The sequence below is a fragment of the Sarcophilus harrisii genome, chromosome 4, assembly GCF_902635505.1.
Source record: "Sarcophilus harrisii chromosome 4, mSarHar1.11, whole genome shotgun sequence".
NCBI lineage: Eukaryota > Metazoa > Chordata > Mammalia > Dasyuromorphia > Dasyuridae > Sarcophilus > Sarcophilus harrisii.
Genome location: NC_045429.1, coordinates 7424753 through 7449513, shown reverse-complemented (window position 1 = coordinate 7449513; position 24761 = coordinate 7424753). Strand labels below are relative to the sequence as shown.

Genomic DNA, 24761 nt, shown 5'->3' with positions numbered 1-24761 from the left:
GGCTGCCCTTTTCTCTGGTTACACTTTAATTGATCCCACTCAACTCATTGGATGAGGTATGGTAGCTGAAAGACTTTGCTCTACTATTCAATTTCCAGCCTCTCCTTATTTTCATTTAGCTTATTTGTGCCTGGCCTGTTGTAGAGCCTTCTGAGTTCACATTAATCTGATCAGCCGTAGTCACTGTACTTTTATTCAAAATAATAATGTCATTTTGGTCCTCTTGGAGAATAAAGGACAACAACCAACCAACCAACCAATCACAATTACTCAGTAATTGCTACTCAGTAGCTTTTTTTAGGTTCTATGTCTAACACCTAATCAAACTTCTCGTAGTTCTTGTTGATCATTTCTGAAAAAGTTAGTACTTGGCTTACGATCTTTCTCCTGTCTTCATTAAAGGAGCTTCAACATACACATTACTATTCTTTTAAACACCCTACCCTCCCACTTCCTTAATTTAGTCATTTTCCATGAACCACCAAAGATACCTTGATCTTGCCATCATCCACAAATATATTACTTCTTTATTCATGAAATCTGAAATTCCCTTCTCTGACCATAGTCTGTTGTCATCTGATCTCTTCCTCTGCTTTGCAACTCCAAATACTGTTACATTCACTCCCTCAGCTCATTTCTTTTCTAGGCCATCACTTTTTCCCCCTTTATTTATTTTTTGTTTGTTTGTTTATTCATTCATTCGTTTGTTTGTTTATCTATTTATTTATTTATGGTTTATCATATGCCAGGTTCTTGCTAAATTTCTCTTTTTTTGTTTTTTTTTATTGTTTTCTTTATCCTGGTTTTACATGTACATTAATTTTTTTAAGATACACATTTATTTATGGGGAGAAAAAAATCCGAATAAAAGGGGAAAACCAAGAGAGAAAAAAGCAAAAGAAAAAAAGAAAAAAATGAACATATCATGTGTTGATTTACATTCATTTTCTATAGCCTTCAGTCTGGATGCAGATGGTATTTTCTGCCCAAAGTTTATTGAGATAGCCATGGATGACTGAACTACTGAGAAGAATCAAGTCTTTCAGAGTTGATCATCACACAATCTTGTTCTTGTGTACACTTCACTCCTGGTTCTTCTTGTTTCACTCAGCATATCATTTCATTTAATTCTTTCTAGTAGGTCATCACTTATTACTGACTTTACTGTCCTTCCTTCTCCATTGACTCCTTGGTGAACCAATTCAACTCTACATTTTCCTCTTCCCTAAATTTCCTTCCTCCCTTCTCCTGTCACCATTTATTGCCTTCACTCCTACTCAGATATTTTTGAATAAAGCTGGAGAAAAATATAAACTAAATCCACTAGCAATTTATGTTACATAATCTCAACTGGGCATTCAATAAGATGGCTTTTCTAAACTTATTCATCCCTCTTTAAACCTTCCATTGCTTCACCCTGAGAATCTTGCTTCATATTTCACTGAAAGAATTAAAAGGTCACTCACTAAGACACCCTTTTTTCCCCTCTTTCTCATCTCTTCAAGTGCCTGCAGCTAATTCTCCTTGACTCCTATTTCACATGAAGAGATGACCCTTCTCCTTGCCACGATAAACTTCTCTGGTACAAAATCATCCTATTCTGTTCCATCTTCCCCCAGAGATTGTCCCCTCTATCTTCCAAATTTTCTCACTAATCATCAATCTCTCCTATTGTGTAGACTACTGCCTATACACATTCCCATGTAGCCCCCATCCTCAAAAAATCCTCACTAGGTCATCTGAACCCAGTGGTCCTAAACTTCTCTTCCTCTTTGTAGCTAAACTTGAGAAGATACTCTGCAATCAGTTCTTCCACCATTTTTCTCCCACTCTCTTCTAAAATCTTTATATTGTGACTACCAGCTTCTTCATTGAATTGCAACTACTCTCTCCAAAACGATCAATGATCTCCTAGCTGAAAAATCTAATTGCCTTTTTTTTAAAGTCTCATTCTTCTTGATGTCTGTGCAGACTTTAGCATTGTCAAACATCATCTACTTGGTTTCCATGAAACTACTCTTAGCTAATATTCCTTTTACTTATCAACTTCTCCTTAGAGTCTTCTTTGCAAGACCTTCATACAAGTCACACCTACTAATGGTGGGTAACCCCCAGAATTCTGTCCTGGGCCCTCTTCCCTTATTCCTCCATACTCTGGTTTGGTGATCTCGTCACCTGCTAAAAATTCAATGATCATTTCTACACTAATGATTTTTTTTATCTAATCCTTATCTCTCTATTGACCTTTAGCTTCCAATCTCCAACCACTTATTGGATATCTTGTACTGGATGTCTTATAGATAACCTTAATCACCATGTCCAAAACTCACTTCATTATTTCCTTTAACTTCACTGTTATTTTCAAGGGCCTAACCATCTTCCCAATCACGAGGCTCTTAGTCAAGGGGTCATCCTTAACTTAGCTTTCTGACTCTCTCTGTCCAATCTGTTAACAAGTTCTGTTGATTTTACCTTTATGAAATCATCCAATATTCCCCTTTTCTCTTCCCTAACAGTCACAGTTCTAAGGCAAGCCCTCAATACCTCATGCCTACATGGGTAAAATAGCTTTCTGGTTTGTTTCTCTGCCTCAAGGCTGTTCCCATTCCCTAGCCCATCTCTCATAACTACATTGTGTCCTCTCTTTCCCACCATCCTTTCAATCCTTTTTTTCATTTAAGATCATTTTCTGCACTCACAATTTCCCAAATCTTCCAACTATTAATGTCCTTCCTGTAGTACACACACACACACACACACACTCCCTAATAGAATGTAAGCTCCTCGAGAATGGGGATTATTTCATATTTTGTCTTTGTCCCTAGCACCTAGGGCAGTTCTTGAACCCCACTAGGTTCTTAATAAATGATTACCAATTGCTTAATTGATTTAATAAATGATATTTAATCAAATGGCATATGAAGTTACATAAGAGATCTCAAGCATGAGGAATACATGTGTAATATAAATTTTTAAATTACTATAATAATTCAAGTCAATGAAGGTTAATTGTAGGCTACATTTTGCCTATGAAATATTCATGGAAGAATAGGTCCTGAAATGAGTCTTTAGTCTCCTTCCTCCCATCTTTCCCTTTTATTCTTCATTTCTGGGTCTTCTTTTATCAATTTTTATAACTTTATGTTTGATTCAATTCAGCAAAAGTTTATTTATTTTCTATTGTGTGAACTGTTCTAAGTTCTAAGAGAGGAAAAAAGTTTTCATGTGAAAGAATCACTTCCCTCATGAAACTATGGATGTTTGTATGAAGATAAGTAGATAGATCTTGAGATAGATAGTCTTATATTACATCTTTATTAGTACATTGAACTAATAGAAAAATGTATTAAATTAGTGGTTTTGGCTCACCAGTCCAAATTATGTCAAGTTGACAGCATTTCTTAAGTCCTTACTTAAGGTGCCAGATATTATGCTAAATTCTGGGGACCTGAAAGAACCAAAAAAAAAAAAAAACCACACATTTTCTGCATCAAAAGTTACAATTTAATGGGAAAGAAAATATGCAAACAAGTATTTATAAAGAAGACATTGACAGGAGAAATTGGAGAGGAGGAGCTAGAATGAAAGGGAATTAGATGGGTTACTTTTAAAAACTGGGATTTAACTGAGACTGGAAGGAAGTCAGGGAAGCTAGGACATAGAGTCAAAGAGAGAGAAAATTCCAGCTAGTGGAAACTCCTGAAATCAGGAGACGGAGCGTCATTATGAGAAAAGCAAAGAGGTCAGCGGCACTGGATTATATAATACTTACAGAAGAACAGGGTATAAGACGATAGGCAAGGTAGAACAGGTCCAGGTTAGGAAAGACTCAGGAAGACAAACAGGATCTTATATTTGATTTGAAAGTAACTGGGTGATTGAATAGAGTAAAGGATGAAGCAGAGGGGAAGATGTGGTGAGACCAAAGGTTTAGAAAGTTCATTTGATAGTTGAGGAAAGGGTAGACTAGAGCAGAGAGAGTCTTAAATCAGGGATACCAAGCAGAAGATTATGTAAGTATTGTAGAAATGAGAAGTAGATCTTCATATTACTTTTTTGCTAGCTTTTAATTATTTTGGAAAAGGAAATGACAAAGCACACCAGCATCTTTGACAAGAAAACCCAAAATGGGGTCACAATGAGTCGGATATGACAAGATGAAGAATCATATACATAGATATATCTATAAGTGTGTATATACATAGCTGTCTATAGATACATACCTATGTAAAATGTTTTCCTATAAAACTACTCCCAGAATCTTGCACTCTATTCGTTTTTCATTTTCATCCATACCATATAAATATCAAAAATGAGGATTAGTAACAAATTCTATTATCTAAAAGTAATATAAAATAGTTCAAAGGATTATTATGTTTAAAATCCTGCTTATGATCTCATAATCTGTCCCCTCCTTTCTAACCTGATTGCCACCATACTCTTAGACAAGTTTTCCCATACTCCTCATCCAAACAAATGAGGTATTTATTTGTAAAGATACCTTAATATCTGGCACATATTAGGCACTAAGTAGATATGTGTTCCTTTCCCTCTCTTCCCAAAATGCTTCCTTCCTATCACTGCATCATCACCAATATCACCCTTCCTCACTGGGGTGTCCCCCAAGACTTTGTCTTCTCATAGCTACATCTTCCCTAATTTCATCATTTTTAAAGATATAATATCTATGTAGATGATTCACAGTTCTATATACCCAACTCTTCCTCCAGAGTTTCAGTTCAGCATCCCCAGTTGCCTGATGGATACCATCTCTATCTGGATTCCCTGAGAAGCGGCAAACGCAACATAAGAACTAGATTCTCTTTCTCAAAACCCACCCCCCCTTTTTCTAGAAAAGATGTGCCATTCAACCAGTCCTGTACATTTATAATCTTACAATGATCCTCAACTCCTTCTTCATAACCTCAGAGCCACTAATTACAAAAGCTTGCTGTGTTTACCTCTAATCTCCCCTCAAATATATTTAGATTACAGATGTTTAACATAGCTGGAGAGAAGAGAGGGAAAAACTTTAAAACACAAGATTTTGTAAGGGTGAATGTCAAAAATTATCCATGTATATATTTTGAAAATAAAAAACTTTAATTAAAAAAATAAATATCTTCACTCATGTAGCCACTATCTTAGTTTAATGCTCATATCTTTTCTAGACTGTCGCAACTGTTTCTTGAACATCGGTCTCTCTACCTTAAGTCTCTCTGTATTTCAATCTGTCCATTTATTGACCAGAGTCATTTTGCTTAGATGCAATTAGGAAGATGGCATTCACCCACCCATTCAGTTCCAGTAGTTTTCTTTTGATTTGAGGATAAGATCTAGATTCATCTTTAGCCTTGAAAGCCCTTTGCAACTTGACCTTAGCCTGTCTCTCCGACTTCCTTACCAATTACTCTTCTTCCATCACTTGCAACCTAGCCAAACTGACCTTCTCTTTGTTCTTCACACACAGAGCCTTGTGTGTGTGCCTTGCTGATTGATTCATTAATGAATAAGTATATGGCACTCCTTGACTCAAACATCTTCTTTGGGTCTCCATTACCTTACAAACTCCTCCATTGTGCCTCTAAAATGGGGTATACCATTCTACGTTTTCAGCTTGATCATGCATTACTTCCCTCCATGATTTTTTTCCCTCCAGTTACCTGGGTGATTCACAATCATAGGAACTTGTGGCTACAATGGAAAGAATCCTGGATTTGGAGGCAAAAGAGCACTAGATTCAAATTCTGCCTTTGAAACTTACTGGGGGTATGCTTCTAGGGGAAGTTGCTTTACCTGTGAAATGGAGATAATCAATCCTAGAGAGCTGCCTCTCAGAACGGTCAGAAGGATTGTCTGGAAAGTGTTTCACTGGCCTAAATCATCACACAAATGTCAATATTTGTATTGTAATTATTTTGCCAACTAGCATGTCCTCTACATCTTGGCTTAAAGATCTTTAAGCAGCTACTAGGATTTTCCAAATAATGAGGACAATTCCAACAAGGGAAGTTCTATCCTTTCCTTAGGTGGCCCTTCCCATTATCCTAATTCTTTGGAAGTTTTCTTTTCATCAATACTAAATCTGATTCCTAGGAACTGCCACCCACTTCTTCCCTGGATCAGCCAAATCCCTCTTCCATACAAGGGACTTTCAATTACTTTGTAGTGAAATGCTATACAGCCTAGAGCTGGCCTGGACAAATCTAGAATTTGAAGAGATGGGATGATTTTCCTTTAATTCCATTAGCTCTAGCACCCACTATAACATATTCTTAAACCCCCAACTTTGACCACTCTCTCTTTAAATTGCAATGGGGATAGCCCAGGACCCTGAACCTACCTTGAGAATAGCCAGGTTTCCATCCCAGGGCCCTCTTCCACCATTCTAAGAAGCGGTCCCAATGAAGATGTAGCCTGGATTTTCTTCTGCAGGTGCTAAAGCAACAGCAAATAGACTCAGAAAGAAAAGTCCTTGGTCATCAAATGGTTCATCAGAAATGGACAGGAAATGTCTTCAAGAAGAGATATGAGCTCTTGCTTTGCTTCCTGAGGACCACAGGACCTTCCCACATGACTGTAGTTGAAACCTTTCATGGTATTATCTCCCTGCAGAGCTCCTGGATGGAAGGGGCTGTTCAACTTTTCTATTGGAACCCTGGTGCTCGGCACAGAATAAGCCCTTAATCAATGCTTTATTCATTTATTCGTTGTTAGTTTACAATTCTTAATGGCTCCCTTTCCTTTAACCACTTATATTAATTAGCTTTTTAAAGGGACATTTTGTATAAGGGGATATTTGTAGAGTGAGACTAGAAGTTTCAATCACAAAATATACCTCTCCTCACACATCCTGTGACCTGGTCGTGCATTTCCCTTTTTCTCTCTGCAGTTCCTACAGAGAGCAGGCTCAGACATAAGGTAGCTTCTACAAAGCCTCAGCACAGTATTTTCATTCTTTTTATTGTCGTTTGTTTGCATTTTGTTTTCTTTCTCATTTTTTTCCCTTTTTGATCTGATTTTTCTTGTGCAACCTGATCAATGTGGAAATATTAATAGAAGAATTGGACATGTTTAACATATCTTGGATTACTTGCCATCTGGGGGGATGGAGAAAAGGGAGGGAAATTTTTAGAAAACAAAATTTTGTAAGGGTGAATGTTGAAAATTATACATGTATATATAAAAAGCTTTAATTTAAAAAAAAAAAGAAAAGAAAAGATGTTCATGTTATGTGATCTTGTGGTCCTAGGCCATCCTGATCACCCTCCTCTAGATTCTCTTCTAAAAGATGATGGTGTCTAAAGTACTCTGCAGGTGGTCTGACCAGAGAAGAGAAGGAGAGAAGGGGGAGTGAATGATAGCTATTTCCTTCTGAACACCAACCATTTCTCTGAAGTTCAAAATCAGGTTAACTGTTTTGGCTGCCATATCCTAATCTTGATTCATAATGAACAGGCTGCTCATTATAATCTACAGATCCTTTTCAGATATCATCACTCATCTTTTCCCTGTAAAACTGATGTTTTTACCTAATTACAAAACCATACATTTATCAGTATTCATTTTATTCTTATTAGATTTAGTTCAAAGTTAGAGATTCGTCACCTTTTGGGATCCCTGTTCTTCCATATATTAACTTTTCCCAACTTTGTGTCATTGGAAATTTGATCAGCATGCCATCTTTGTTTTATCCAAATCCTTGATAAACATGTGAAGCAGGAGCACAGGCCACAGACTGATTCCTGAGTCACTCTTAGAGACCTGCTGAGTTGACCCTCAAACAGCGGTTTTGGAAGTATATGAGAAGTATATTCATGTGACTGCACTCAAAATAGGGTCTCCTCTTATCGAGTGAGTGACTTTGTGACTGTCACCCAAAATATCTTATCAATATGATGTGAACTTTTCAATGCATCAAGGAATCACTATACATACTTATAAGTCACACTTCATTCTGAAATCAATGTGAAATAGAGAATCTATTTTTGAGACCTGAATCATAGGAAACTTCCATCAAAATCACAATTCACTCTTGTGGGAATTTGAGTAGAACAGAGATTATATCATCAAAATTGTCTCTAAAATAATGATTTTTCATATGTTCATGATTTATCTCTACATGGAATGAAATATCAAAAAAAAAACCTTAATTTTATTCTGTGTTAACAAATGTCATCCGGTGAAACAGGTTTTTCCAAATAATAAGTAACCTATATGTTTGTAATATTATACACAATTGCTTAGATTTTATGCAATAAGTTTTTTTGAAATTATTTAAATAAATTCTAAAAGAAATTTATTGGAAGTCTTGAGTTTTAGCTGATATAATCAGACTTTATATTTTTAATCCTTTTCAACTCAGTAAACATTTCTTAAACATTTCTATATACTGGATACTGTGCTAAGGACTGCTATGTCCTTAGTTATATAAGGTCAGACTTTATCTTACTTGGTCAATAAATGTATCTTTTATCCATATAATAAAGCTTCAATTCAAAATAACCTATTCTTGATAGCATTTTAAATCATGTAAAAACTTTGAACTTCTCTCTGAATTTCATGAATTTGGTAATAACTTTTTTATTGCATTTGATCACAGATGAGATAATATGTTTAAGTACATTGCAAACCTTAAAGCTCTTTATATATGTTAGCTATTAATTATATATATATATTCCCAAGAAAACAGATTATTGAAAATTAATGGGCATGCAGAATTATACCTAAAAGAGTTTTTTCCTTACTAAAAAGTAACAAATAACTTGATTAGGTTTGAAGATTCCCCAAAAGAGCACATCTATAGTGACACTGATCAATGAGACTGAACTTGGTACTGTCTCTGATGCTTCAGGATTCTGTGATTTTTGTCTGTGTAGATATTACTTCTACTTTCTCTGACATTTATGATCTCCTGAGGATTGTCGTGTTCAAAAAATTCATCATCCTGAAAACAATTGATGATGAACATCTTTGAGCTTAGCCAAGTTGTCCCTCAGAAGGCATCCTCAGAACTCTATTTAAGGCCTCTCCATTAGGTAGGGCCTATCATTAGCCTAGCCTTTGGGAGTCCAGAGTTTTCTCTATACCATGATGAGGTACCTGACTAAGACATTTTTGGATTAAAGAATATACCTGTGATTTGTATAATAATTTTCACTATCATTCAATTTGAAATCCTAACACCTTGGAAATGTGTTTCAGCAGGAATATTTATTTATATCACATATACCCTTATATTTTATCTTCCCCCCACTCTACTACTATTTGTTTTCAGTTTTTCATTCAAGGCCTTGAAGGAAGAATGCAAGACTTGTATTTGATATCATTTTTTTAATTCTTCAATTTTATACATATATATACATTTTTTGGTCTTTCTGATCCTGTTTCATTTTTCCTTTGTTCACAGTCAAAGGCCCTTATCCCTTTACAAACTGAAGCTCACCCAGAAACAAAACAAAGAGTATTGACTAACTACATGTTTCCTCAACAACCTCGAGGTGATGAAGGTAAATCACCATCAGAAATATCTTCTAAAAACTATCTAAAATATTATAATAATTATTTATTATGTAAAGGGATTGTTTTAGTTTTGACCTCTGGACAGTGGCATCTGTGGATGGGTAAGGTTATGAATATGTTGATAGTGTCAATGTCATACATTTTAGTAATTGAATAGATGTATATAAAAATAATGGGGTGTTGTTTTCATCCAGGAAAAACTGCTTTTTCTTCAAACTAATCATTATGTCCAAAGGAACCTCTTCAAAAGCATTCTAAAAAATCCCCCCCCCTTCTTAAATAGAAATGGCCAATTAAGGAACTTCCAAACTGGAGGTATTGTTGATCTAGGAGGTTGTCAATCAAAGAAAGTTTGAGAATTTCCTTCTCAGGGTATTTTAAATAAGACACCCAGTTAAATGGAATGATACAAGATCAGTCTGAGGCAAGAAGAATTAACTCAAGTTCTCAAGGAACTGTTATCAACCTTAGATTCCCCTAGCTTGACAAGCACAACCCACACAACTCATGAATTCATGACATCAGATGCCTTTAGAAATTAATCCCAAAGAGGTATTTTTACAAAGAATTACAATCTTATCTTTCCCAAGGTGAAGCATTTTTTCTAAGAAATATTAATAAGCACTTTTTCAAAATTTAAATTAAGAATCAGTAGAATTAAAGGGTGAGGTTAAGTGCTGGGAAAGTAGTCCCTTAATCCTATTGATTCTTCATGTTTTTAAGGAAATGGATCATTCATTCTTGAGGTGCTGGCATGGGCAAATGTTCCCCCCAAACTAATGAGTGGGAATATAAAAGTAAACAAAGGTGAGCTTTCTTCCAACCCTCAGAGAGAGAGTGTGTGTGACTCAGAGAAAGACAAAGGAAGAAAGAGAATCAGAGAAAGAGGAGAAAAGTGTAGAAGAGAAGAGAGGATAGAAGAGAAAAAGAGAATAGAGGAAAAGAGAAGAGAGGAGAGGAAAGGAAAAGGAAAAAGAAAAAGAAAAGGGAGAGGAGAAAGAGAAGAGGAAAGGAGACATGAGAGTTGAAAGATGAAAAGAAAGAGTTGGAAAAGGAGGCAGCAAAACAATAAGACAGAAAGGTGAGGAGGAAAGAGGAAATAGGAGGAAGGAAAAGGAAGAAGAGGGAGGGAGAGACAAAGAGAAGCAGATAAATATAGATATAGAAAGAGAGAAAGACAGACAGACAGACAGACAGAGATAGAGAGAAGAGAGGATGAGACAGAAATAGAGGAAAGGGTAAAAGAAAGAGAAGGAGGAAATGAAAAAGGGAGACAGAGCTGCTTCAAAAAGTAACCCTCTTTAAATCCAATTTTACTTGAATTAGGACTACTTGTAATCCTTCTATAACAGGCATGCCCATCTTCCTGGTTTTAAGATTAAATTATAATAAAAAAAATTTATTTGTAATTCACAACTATAAGTGAATTCTTCAGTTTTTGTATTATTTTATAAAGGTTTTTAGCTTTTAGGAATCCAGGAATCAAATAACCATTTGAAAAATTTATCTCCATATTTAGTATATTTGAAATTTTGAACTTCTGAAAGAAAACAGCAATGATTATATAAATAGTTACTTTAAGATGAAAACCTAAATATGCTTTTGTAGAGTAGTATTAATAGTATAGGTAGTCTCCTTTTCATTTCCATGTTCAGGAAAATTCTATCAAACGATTTCTCCTTTGAAATTAGCAATAAAAAATGGAAAATCATTCAACAAATCTCTTTCTTGGAACTAGACATTTAAATTAAATGTCTATTTTCTTCCTCAATTTGATATAGACCTATTAAAGTAAGATGTAACATTAAGGGAATAAGAGTGGTTTTTTTTTACTTCATTTTATGGGAAGAAAACAATTTTAAGCCAGGGAAGATAAGGATAATGACTATATAGTTTAAAATCTTGAACTCCTAGTCATTATGTGCTTTCTGGAACACAAATAAGATAGTCAGATAGATAGATAGACAGACAGACAAATAGACAGACTTTTCAAATGGCTTATAAGACAAAAAAAGGAGTTTGACCAAAGTCATAGTTTGGAATTTCAACCTGTCTATATTACCAACATTGCTCAGTCTTTCAATGATAATAGAATATTTATCAATCATTTAAAAATTTTTAAACCTCAGACTTGAATAGAATAGTTGGAATGTCTGCATGAAAGTCCAAATAACTCTTGCCATTTCTCATTCCCAAATACAGTGGGGAAATAAAACACCTGGGCCACTTCTCCAAAAACAGGATGAAGTGCTAGGTACCTTCTTCCATAAGAAACCATATGTATACAGTGTTTTGTGCGAAATATTCCACATCTTCCCTTCTGCATATCCAGTTATCCACACTGGAAAGCTCAAAAGCAAAGCCAGTTTGGGATGAATGGAAATTGATAATAGTTTTAAGTTAAAATGCAAGAAGGCCATCTGGCAGTTGGAATGTTGATTATGCCCCTTTCTTCTTTTTCAATTTTTAGTTCCTTTCAACACTTTTTGTTTAATGTATTAATTAAGGATTATTGATAACCCGCTATTAGAAAACAACTTTTACTCTGATAATACTTTGAAATGTAACTGTAGATTTCCAGTCAGACAGCGACAGTTTTAACCCTACTCTGTGGGAGGAGCAGCGACAACAACGAATGACCGTTGCCTTTGAATTTGAAGACAAAAAGGAAGACGACGACAATGCTGGAAAAGTGAAGGTGAAGCTTCTCTGTCTTGCTTTCCAGCCTTCAGTTCCCCAACCCTCTCTAGGAGTCTTGCAGTTTTCCATTGGTGCTATTTATGGAGTTAAGAATTAGGACCCTCTGAAGTAATGGAAGCAATCCATACATTTCCCCATTAACCATTTTTAAAGATAACAACACGGTCTCGTTTCATCGAGATTAAGAATCTTGCCGATTCTTAATCTGCCCATCCGGTCGAGATTGCTACTCATACTGCCCCAGCTCTGACTGAGGGATCCTTCAGATACTTGCCATAGCCCTAGGAAGAGAGAGTCAAGCTGGTAATTCATGAGAAAAGATCTTTCCAAGTACAGATTGTCATTAATTAAAATCATCATCATCATGAAAAAATTAGATGGATTCTCAAGAGGTTTATTTTAGTCTTAACTATGAAGCTTTGGTTTTTATTTTCTTACTAAGGACTGTACCATACAAACTGAACTGAAGCTAAATATAACAAATGTTGAACTTTATTATGAAAACATCACTGAGATAGTCAAGAAAAGACTAGTAATCCGTTTAAATGTGAGGGTACAAAGTAAGTAAGAAGAGGAGTAGCTAAAGCTGATAGATGATGTTTTCATTATTTCAAATATCCTCAACCTGTCAACTCTACAGGATATTTAAGTAAATATCCGTTAGTGATTTTCAATTCATTTAACTTAGATGAATTAAAAAATGTAAATGCATTTCCACTTTTTGTCAATGTCAAGTTTCAGTGTCTTCTATCATCATGGCAACATCTTGGATCTCCCATTAAATTTTTTTCTTATTATTTATGCACTTTTCCCATCATAGATACTAACAACTCTCACTCTAGTTGACTAATTATGCAGGTAACTTAATATGCATCTTGCCAACAAATTTTGTGGTCACCCTTGATTCTACACCCTTCCTTCGACCCCACTCATTTCCTGACTTTTCTTTTGAACATCAAAGTGCTTTCTTGGTACAGGGCAATTAAGCATTCACAGATGCAGCATGGGTCTCTTTTTTTCTAGTAACAGGAAAAAAAACTTTATTGTTTTGAGAATTTTGCAAAAAATCTTGGTGTCTTGGTGATTGTGGGCTCAGAATAACTTAGGAGGATTTTTATTTCAGTTTTCAGAAATAGCCCTGATCAGAATTTAAGGTTATCATTATTAAGAGTCCCCCAAAGAAGCAAAGAAAAGGTATTTATCTCCCAGAATTTTAAATGCTAGACCCAGTACAAATAGTAATGTGTGAAAACATGGACTTCTGAAGCAATTTTCTCCTTTACTGCATTTCCAAAACTCCTGGCACTTCTCAATGACAACCTTAACAGAGTAGCCAAGAGGACAAGAAAAGTGCATTGAACCTGATTTGGTGTGTGTGTGTGAGGTGAGGAGAGAAACAGAGCTGCTGCAATTTCCAAAGACTGTCAATTCAAACTATTATTTAGAAGTTTGGTAGGTGGAGTTTTATCCATCAATCAGTAAGAACTTTCTATGTACCAGGCACCGTACTAAGAAGAAAAGACCAAAACAAGGTCCCTGCCCTCTAGATGGTGGGCTATTATGGGAGAGGGATGCAATTTGGGGGAGGAAGGTTGGGGTTTCTTCTTTTGGTTTAAGTTGCTAATTTTTTTTTCTTTCCTTCCACGTTAGCTTTTCTTTTTCCTTTGGAATTTATTTTGGGGGGCGGGGGGATTTGTTGTTAATGCTGTTATGATTTTGCTTTTTTTTTAATTTCCATCTACTTGATTGTAGCTGATTTAAGCATTTCCAATGCCAATGTGTTTGGGACAAATTCGAATGCAAACATTCTTCTAAATAAGTCATCATGGAGGCATGATGAATGGGTTACACTGAAATCTTAAATGAGGTTAATCTCAATTTTCTGGTTCATTACATGTGCATTAAATTCAGTACCCATTTTATCTCTTGATAGATGCTAATTCAGAAAATGGAAAATCATCCACTATTGACCTACACCATCAACTTCCATGTAAATTAATGTATAGTTCCCTAACTGTGTGTATAGTATAGCTTGATTGCTGCATTTTATGACAAATTTATGACCCATTAGGATCCTGCTGTAAGACTGTTGTTTGATAAAATAGAGGGAAAAACTAGTTTACTTACAAATTTTGAATGCCTTACCAAAAAAAGGACTCAAATTAGGCTAGAGAATGATAACAAACTGAAAGTGTTGCTCTAGTGCTCCTCTTTCTCCCAGAAAATGGAGATTCCTTCTCCCACAGGATCACCCTTGCCATGCCCCCTGGGAAAGGGGCCAGCGTGGGATTGCCCTCCAACCTGCCAGACTGTCTGGCGATTGCTGCACACCATGGGCCAGGTGTGATCAGCAGATCCAAGACATGCCAGTTGCCCAGATTGACCCACAGCTGGCATGGGGGTGTATAAGTGGCCTCCAGCAGGACAGGAGCATGGGCACTCCGTTGCCAGCTGCAGCAAATTCCACAACTCTTCCCTCTCTAAGTGGCAGACAGGTAGGCCTAGGTGTTTTGGGGCAGGAGATCCCTCCCTATAGAGGCTGCCTTGGAGCCAGTGGTCTATGGGGTATGTTCTGCATGGTTTTTGTAAGGAATGATGATTGCCTACCTGTTTTTAATTGCCATTATTTGATCCAGATTGAATTTTGCTATGGAAACTTGGCAATATCAGGATCTGCGTGATGGGGTTGGGGGGGAGGGAAATGCTAAAGGGGAGGGACAAATAATTTGGGGCATCTCCAGGGGGGATCACTGGGGTGGCTTGTGACTTGGGTGAACCAGTTTTGGTTATTTGTGGCTTTTATCGTTAATGATGGACTTTCCCATCCCAAGCATGAGAATATTGGGAGAATATTAGCAACTAGACAGATGTGTTGACAGTTAGACAGCTGGTCAATTTAAACTTCATGGCAATGTGCATTTGGGGGCAACTGATGTCTCTAAGTCTTTCATTTTTAAAATGACTTTGCATTGGATAAAAAAATCATAGGAAAGAGACATTGGCGCTAAGATAGGATTTTGTTAAAAGACTTACTTTGGAGTTGCAACAAATAGTAGCATTTTAATGAAGTAATAAACCTGCCATCTTGGTCTCAAACTTTTTATTGCATTTATTATCATTTAAGGAAGTACTAACTAATTGTTTTCTTGATACATGATGAGCTGGATTGTCTGGAAGCACTGCTTCATAAATAAGACTTTGAGGCAAGAAGGCTCAGGTTCAAATATACCTCAGACTTTTACCTGCTATGTGACACTGGACAAATCAATGATTCAATGACTCTTTTTTTAGGCAGGGACCTAGAAGTTCCTCTGACCCAAATCTATGGTCCCATGAGTCTGCATACTGGACAAAAACCCTTCTACAAAGTTAGGCAGGTTGAGAATACCTTCTTCTAAAGTATTACAAAATTTCCTTTAATTTAAAAAATTTTAATTTCAGAATAAACTAATTCAAAATGAAATTATATTAGCAATTATTTTTCTCCTAAAATTTAACTTTCCATAGTTTATTGTTAAATAAAATGAGAATCAAGTAATTTTTTTAAGGAAACATTGATGGCGCTATTTTAAACATGGAGATTTGTCCATTTCTAAATTATAATCTTATGAATAGTTATAAAGTAACATAATAAAGAAATTCAGCCTAATTCCCAAAACCATAAAATTACTATTTCAATTCAAATTTCAAATTCAATTCAATTTCAAATAATTCCTAAACAAAATTATGTTTCCAGTTGATTTAAAAATGAAAGAGAAAGAGCATAAAACATTTGTTTATTTTACATAAACTGACTGAATATTTCAGTAGGTTTTTCTGTTCAATAAAATGTATTTTACATGAACAAATACTACGGGGTAAGTGATATAATGCAACATTTCAATAATCAAATAATTATTAGTAAATACGTTACCTAAATTTAAACACACTTATTTTTTTCCTTATTATGTAGTAGAATAAAAGACACTTTTTCCTAAACATAAAAAACAAATATCATACATTTTAGAGTATTGAAATATTAACATAATGGTTTCTATCATATATTTTTCATCACTGGAGCATTTGGCATGCATATTGAAAATCAGTAAAAGAATCAGTAAGGTATTAGCAAGCATTATTTACTGAATTTTTTAAAATTGATATTATACCACCTTGTGACATATACTTCAGACATTCAGAAAAAAACATATAAACTTTAGTTTATTTCAAACTAAAAAAAAAAGAGATTCTAAGTGACCAGTTTGCCTTCTATAATACTACTATTTGTGTGTGTGTGTGTCTGTGTCTGTGCGTGTGATACTCACACTAGTGAGTTACTTATACCTTCAAAATATAGTTAATAGGTGTATCCCTTGCACTGAAGTAGATTTTCTCTCAAATAGATCTGAATGAAATCAGAAAAAAACAAAAGTGACATGGTAAAGCACATTACTTTGAACCCTCATTTGCCAAGGAAACGATTTTTTAAAATTTAAAACCAATGTAAATAGCAAAAAAATTGTATTATTTTATCTTATAATTTAATTTTTTTCAATAACTGACACATCTATTATTTCATTATGCCTTTACAACAAACCTGTGAGATAGATTAAGCAAATATCATGATCCCTGTTTTTTATATAAGGAAACTGAGTCACAAAGACTGTTTGATTTCCAGCAGCATTTTCCAGTAAGAACATCACACCTCCTCTTATAAAGTGAAAACAAGTAGATTATTTTCCAGCTTAAATATGTCCCCAAATTTCTTTTATGTAAATGTATGTTTCCTTGAGTACTAGACATGTTGTCAAAATATATTCACTTAACAAAATATTCAAAAAGTGTTCTGACTATGATTAGGAACACACTGTCATATAATTCTGTCAATAGCAAACAGATTTGCTGAAGAGGAACAAATGATATTCCAACTATATCTTGAATGGGCAAAATGGCTTCTTTTCTTGACTTCTGTAGAAGATAAAAAATGTAAAAAATGCAGATAAAAAAATTGGTGACATATATGACTTTAATCTGTTTTTGTTGTATTTAAACTCAACGTTCCATATCAACACTATGTATTAATAAAAATATTATATTGACAAGAATCACAATTCCTGACTGAAAACATTGCATTTTTAGAAATGATTATTTTGTTATTTGAAACTTCTGATGTCAAACAGTCTGAAGTTCAATAAAATAATTAAAAACGAATCAAATATTTTATATTAACATTCTCTTTGTAGAGTAGTGTCACAGGATTTTTTTTTAGTAAAAAATGCTATTTTTAATTTAAGATTTACCACATTGGATTAATCTTTAAAAAAAAAAAAAAAACTTTCTATTATAGTGTTTAAAACTCTCCGTAAAGCTTATTTTTTTCAAAGCCTACGCTTCTCTAGCCCTTCTGATATATTTCTACATTAATTCTCATGTTACAAATTCTAATTAATCTATTTCTGTAATAGGAAAAAACTTAAGCTATCTATATCTTTCTACCAAAATATTTTGCAAATCTCTAAACACCTTTCTAAATAACTGCTTACTTCCTTATTACGCCTATTAGAAATATAATGTGGACAGAGCAACAAAAAGAGGTTTGGTTTTGTTTTTGGTTTGGTTTGGCTTGGTCCTTGTTTGAGGGAATTTGGAAATGTTCAGTTTCTTTCGGATGGCAAAACAGTTTATCTCATCTACATTAGCCTCATCACCCATCAAATAGAATTTCCTGCTTCCTAAGAACTTTATTGAGTTACATACTCACTCAAGCACACTTACACACACATATACACACATGATTTCTGTATCTGGATGAAAATCCAGAGCTGTTATTCTTTTGTTAGGTATCATGTCGTTGCTGTTGTTGCTGTTGCCGTTGGTGTTGGTGTTTTTAATGGGATAAGACAAATTGACACAAAGAAATTTACATTATTATTTTTAAGACAAATTTGATAAATACGTGTTTGGTCCAACTACATTGTGAGAAGTAACCTGAAGGCAGGCTATTCTATGTGGAATTTCTCATTTTTCTATAAATTAGCTGTTCAGAACAGTCACATACATATAGTTCCTGAAATTTAGATCAGCTTCCAGAGTGAAGCAAAGCTTGAAGCGGTTCTAAGGCCAGTCTTTGCCGAAACAAAAGCTCGAAGCCCTCTTGTCAGAGGAGCGTTTGATGGCATTGAGTTGAAATATCAATTTAATGGAAGCCAAAGCATTCTCTAGCTATGTGATCGCTTCACTTCTCCATTTCTCTTGACTAGTTTGGCTCTGATCTAACAAACACACTAAAATGTTGTACTATACTTGGGTGAAACTAAATGTAAGTGACCCTTATAATGCTTCCCTCTCCTCCTACTTTGGAAATGCTGTACATTTCCAAGTAATATGGTCATTAACATCTCCCTGATGCATATTAGGACACCAGATGTTATCTACTTTTCATTTTTTTTTCTTTTACATATAACAATACTGCATGGATTCATTGAAGGAGGGATGTCTCCCCTCTTTTCCTGCATGTGTTCCATTAACATCAATATTATTACCTATAAGTAATTAATGGATGGAAAGAATAAGCCCCCAAAGTATAAAATATTGAGTGACATAGCAAAATGACTCAATAGTTTAGATGCTCTGTCAATATTCCAAGCAGTTAAATTGCTGAGATCCTCAGACATCTGCTAGTTAGGTCTGAGAAGAACGCAGGATCTTAAATCTACATGGACAAAAGAACTGGGGAGTATGATAAGCACTCTTCCACAGAGAGCACAGTTTTTCAAATGTCTTCAGTGCTTGTGATTTCAACGTGCAGTTTTGCTAGCTATTATGTATACAATGAAAGTTTTGTGAAAATGAATACCCAAAGGCATTTTATATTAAATTTCTTTTTCTAAATTTGCAGGTTGAAATAAATCTAAAACGATATCCTACCCCTTACCCAGAAGATTTGAAGAATATGGTAAAATCTGTTCAAAATCTGGTGGGAAAAACAAGCCATGGAGGGCGTGTTGAGAATTCAAATCCAACGGCCAACACCGACCAACCTGTGAAAGAAAAGTATGAACATAAGTGGCCAGTTGCCCCAAAGGAAATCACAGTGGAGGTATTTCCAAGTTATTAGCAATTTCCAGGATGACATGGGTTATTAGAATTGCTAAGCAATATGACATTAATTTGTGTTTAACAGTTACTCCTGGGTAAGTAAATTATTTCAAGGACATTAGTTGGATTTTTAAAAACTCATCCAAACCTGAGTCTTTTATTTAATAAATGAGTGATACTTTTACATCAAATGGCACTCTTTCAGTCTACTAGTTCATGGAGAATTCAGATTTTCCAAACTTTTCTCAAGAAATACTTGATTTACCCAGAAAGATCTAGCCTATACCAATTACCTTGTAATGATATGTTTTTGGATGACCCAAAATATTCATTATATTAATCCTTAGAAGGGAAAAAAATTTCTACTGTGACAAGCTAAATTAATGATTCTTGATTGTTGCCATTATACATGTTTCAGACCTCATCATTATTTGGATTAGAACAGATGGCCTATCTTATTTGGGTCAACTCTTTCATGTAAAACCTCATTAACAACAGAAAAATACCTAAAGGGAAGTAATTGCTCCCTCTTCTGCTCTGAAAGCAGGATCTCAGCACAAATCTTCCTGATTTCATGCCTAATATTCTAGTCATTGTGCTTGCTCTCTGTCCCGTGGCTCCTATGGGGCCCTATCAGAAAGATAGATGTGCATCTTTGAGAAGGAATGGGATGTGGTGACTTGGAGTCCAGTCCTGACTTGGATGCTTCCTGCCTGAATGCCCATGGGCTAGCCACTTAATGACTGGGAACCTCTATTTTCTTGAGTGTAAAATAGGAAAGGCAGCCCTGTGCAGTAGAGGTTGGTTCTGGAATCAGTAAGACAAGGGTTCCAGGCCTGTATATGACCAGGTGCACATCACTTAAACTCTCAATGCCCCGGACATCTTTGTAGTCCTATAAATTAGCAGTTGCTGATCTGCATCGATCCAATGCAATCTCCTGTACAACAGTGATACATCTAGGACCCAACATCCCAAGGTTGGCTGGAGGTTCCAATGTCTAATGGTTGCGAAATGCTTTACAAATTTTATAGTGCCCTATAAATGCCTAGAAATGTTGTTTCATATATATTTTATTGTGGTTACACAGAGAACATCAGTCGCTATGGTTTCTCCAATGTCCCGCCTAGGGCTTTGTGCACAGTAGGTGGTCATAAAGACTACTAGATCAAGTAATATGGGCTTTCCCACCCAAGACAGCTTGTCAGCTGCACGGGAGGCCTATTTCCCCCTCCCACCAAGGGCCTTTGAGCTGGGTCTGATTCCAAGGCAGCCATTGGGTCACTTTCTATTCATAGGTTTTCTCTTATTTTCCCCTTCCTTAGGATTCCTTTGTTCATCCAGCCAGTGAAATGAGGATTGGGGAACTTCACCCTTCACTGGCCGAGGCTCCGCTATACCCTCCCAAACTTGTTCTTCTGTCAAAAGACAAAAAGGGTAATACTTAAAAACTGGCATTTAAACAGCTCTCAGGCTATTTGTACAGAACCACCTGTACAAATACCGTGTTTCTCATCGCATTTATGTGCATCTCTTTTACAACTGGTTGTTGTTGTTTTTATTTTTTTTTTCTGAGAGTAGAATGCAATATTTGTTTTCAGACCATGGTGTTCTGGGAAAGGTTGGAGTGTAAACAGCCACAGCTCTGCTAACTTTTACCCCTTAAATTTCAGAATCAACAGATGAGTCTGAAGTCGATAAAACTCAGTGTCTGAATAACAGTGCTTCCTCGGGTACTTACTCAGACTACTCACCTTCTCAGGCTTCCTCGGGATCATCGAACGCCCGTGCTAAAGCAGCATCTTTGCAAACGGCAACTAAAGATGCAGGAAATCATTCTCTGTGGGGCAACAGGTGAGTTCTCGTTTCCTTCTTTGGGCTTCCCAGATGACTATTTTTGGTTATTAAAAAAACAACCAAAATTAAATGAAGATCACCCTATTGCCTTCAGGATTAATTTAAGCAAATGAGTGGACACAACAGACAGAACATCCTGAGTTGAGTAGGCCGAATCACTGGGGACCCAGGAGGTGAGGGCACTCTGAGGATGATGGAAATAGATGCAAAATACCTTCCTCATTTCTGAGCCATATTGAAAACTATCACTTTAGAGCACTGAGCAGCACTACAACTAACCTGTTAAAGTCAACGTAGCACACAAAAGCATTTAGCTTCTCATCAGTAATTCTGCCCCATCTTCTCCCATTCACAGATGAGTGAGAAAGGCCCGAGGAGCAGCCATTCAGCTCAGAAAGGACAGGTTCCTAAAGAGAAGCCCAGTGCTATCTTCTGCTAAGTCCCTTTGAGCGTGGCTCCTTTGCTATTACTTTTCCTTTTGTTAGCAGAGGACAAATTATTGGTGGGGGTGTTAAGGCATTCCATATTCTTTCATTTTTATGTAGATGTTATAATATTCCAACTATCAACATTGTCTTCATCAACAATTAAGGAACTACTATGAATGTTTAAAAGTGAAACTGTGCTGTAGTGAGAACAATTCTGGGATTGGAGACACATGACCTGTATTCAATACCCACTTTGTTACTTGCCAACGTATGCTATTAGGCAAATCATTTAAACTCTGTGCCTCAGTTTCTTTATTTGTAAAAACTGTGTGTGTGAATCAAATCAATTCTAAGGTCTCTGCTGATTCTCCAACTATGTATATCTACATATAAGAGATATAGATAGATAAATAAATGGATAAATAGATGATAGATATAGATAGATGGATGGATAGATAAGATCGATAAGATAGATAGATTAGATATATGGGGAGAGAGAAAGAGAGAGATGTGTATGTGTGAATATATGTATATTTTGTGGTTCAGTCGGGTCTTACTCTTCATAACCCATGGGCTGTAGCATGCCAGGCCCTTTTATCCTCCATTATCTCCTGAAATCTATCCAAATTTATGTTCATTGCTTGCATGATACTCTCTCTCCATCTCATCATCTGCCATCCCATTCTCCTCTTGCCTTCAACCTTTCCCAATGAGTCCTGTATTCTCATATGTCACCAAAGTATTTAAACTTCAGCTTCAGTATTTGACCTTCCAATGAGCAATTTGAATTATTTTTAAAAGTACTAACTTATTTAATCTCTTTGCTATCTAAGGGACTCTCAAAAGTCTTCTCCAGTACCACAATTTGATAGATTTTATGGCACTCAGAACTCCTTGTAATCTAACTTTCATAGCTATACATTGCTTCTAGAAAAAAACAACAACAACAACATGGTTTTAACTATAGGAAATTTTTCAGCAAGATTATGTCTCTGTTTTTTAGTCAGCTGTCCAGATTTGCCACAGCTTTACTTCCAAGGAGCAAAAGCACCTTCTATTTTCATAGTTGCAGCCATCATCTCCAGTGATCTTTGAGCCTAAGGATATAAACTCTGACACTGATTCCATGTTTTCTTCTTCCATTTGGCAGGAAACGATGGGACCAGTTGGCAAGATCTTAGGTTGTTTTTCTCTCTCTCCATAGTTCTTCAGGCATTATATCTACCAGCTGTAATTCCTTAAATGTTTTAATTACTTCCATCTCATACTCATCGTTGTTGTTGCAGTTCAGTCATTTCCATGGTGTCTGACCCTTTGTGAACCTATTTAGGGTTTTCTTGGCAAAGATATCGGAGTTGTTTGCCATTTCCTCCAACGCTGATCCATTTTGTCAAGCATTTGGAGGTTAAGTGACTTGCCTGGGATTACACAATTAGAAAGTGTTTGAATTCAAATCTTCTTTTCTCCAGACCCAGTGCTTTATCTACTGAGCTACCAAAAGCTTCATATTTAAAAGAGATGCTATTTAGGTCACATTTATATGGTCTGATAGTTTTCCTACTTTCTTCAATTTAAGTCTGAATTTTGCAATAAAAAGCTCATGATCTGAGCCACAAGTCAGCTCCTGGTCTTATTTTAACTGACTGTATAGAGTTTCCATATCTTTTGCTACAAAGGATATAATCAATCTAATTTCAGTATTGACCCTCTGGTGATGTCCACATGTCTTTTGGATTGTTAAAAAAAAAAAAGAAAAAAAAAATGTTTGCTATGACCAGCAAATTATCTTGGTAAAACTCTTATTAGTCTTTGCCCTACTTCTCTTTATACTCTAAAGCCAAACTTGCCTATTAATCCAAATATCTTTTGATTTCCTACTTTAGGATCCCAGTCCCTTACAATGAATATGACTTTTTTTCTAGAAGATGTAGATCTTTATAAAACTAATCAACTTTGATCTCTTTAGCATCAACAGCTGGAATATAGACAGTTGTTATGATGCTGAATGGTTTGTCTTAGATTCAAACAGATACCATTCTGTAATTTTTGAGATCATATTCCAAAATTGCTCTTCTGGTCCTTTTGTAAACTATGAGGGCTACATGTCCATAGAAGTATACGTAATGATCACCTGAATGAAATTCACCCATTCCTGCCCATTGAAGTTCACTGACATTCAAAATGTTGATGTTTCATCTTTTTATCTCCTGTATGGTCACATCCAGCTTACCTTGGTTTATGGCTCTTACATCCTTGATTCCTATGCAATATTGATCTTTCCAGCATCAGACTTTCCTTTCATCACCAGTTGTATCTACAGATAAGCTTCCTTTCAGTTTGGGCCCAGTCAATTCATTAGTACGAGTACTGCTTCTACTTGTCCTATCACTCTCCCAGTAGCATGACGGACACCTTCCAACTTGAGCGGCTTATCTTCTGATGTCATCTCTTTTATCATTTTATTACTGTCCATGGAGTTTTCCTGGAAAAGATACAGGGGTGGTTTGCCATTTCCTTTTCTAGTGGATCATCTTTTGTCAGAACTCTCCACTATGATCTGTTCATCTTAGATAACTCATAGTTTCATTCATACTAAGTCCCTCTGCCATGACAAAACAATGATCCAGGGTAGAATATATGTACACATATATACATGTAAATATATATATATACATGTAAATATATATATATATATATATATACATATGTATGTCTGTATATATACTTAGATCAGGAAAAAATATTTTGAAATATATACATTCTTATATGATGTAAAGATTATATGCATATGTATGTTGGGTAATTTGGGATCATTGAAATGCTGGTTAGAAATAGTTGAAGGAATTCATTAACCTAAAAGAAACATTGTAGATTTTCTTCCAATATATAATTTTCATCCTTAGAAAATATGGCCAAATATGTACGTATTATATCCCAACAAAGTATACAACATATGTGTTTGCTCAACATTCTGAGTCCTTGAGTTCTGAATACACATTGTTTGGAGATTGAGTTCATTCAGTGAGCCAAGATCCTTTTAAGAGAAGTTCTTTCAACTTTCATAGACGATTGTTATTATTTCTACACCTGTTCTGGGTGAATAGCCAACTAACTATATACATAAAGGATGATGACATTTTCTACTATTGTTCATTCATTAACAAAGACCCGCTTGAT

The 24761-nt window shown here is 35.5% G+C and overlaps 1 protein-coding gene across 6 annotated transcripts in view; it reads left to right on the top strand.

The window, feature by feature from the left end:
* Positions 1–24761, top strand: part of LRRC7 (leucine rich repeat containing 7) — a 530144-nt gene that overhangs the window by 429598 nt on the left and 75785 nt on the right. For 5 of the 6 annotated variants that reach the window (XR_004234230.1, XM_031968890.1, XM_031968888.1 and 2 more), the window contains 6 exons: positions 9410–9509; positions 12096–12220; positions 14469–14717; positions 19100–19300; positions 20625–20736; positions 20973–21153. Coding sequence is in view for 5 of the 6 variants with exons in the window: in XM_031968890.1 (XP_031824750.1) it covers positions 9410–9509; positions 12096–12220; positions 14469–14717; positions 19100–19300; positions 20625–20736; positions 20973–21153 (968 nt within the window). In the remaining variant the exon portion in view is untranslated. The remainder of the gene's footprint in view (positions 1–9409; positions 9510–12095; positions 12221–14468; positions 14718–19099; positions 19301–20624; positions 20737–20972; positions 21154–24761) is intronic. The other variant, XM_031968892.1, reaches the window with a different exon arrangement.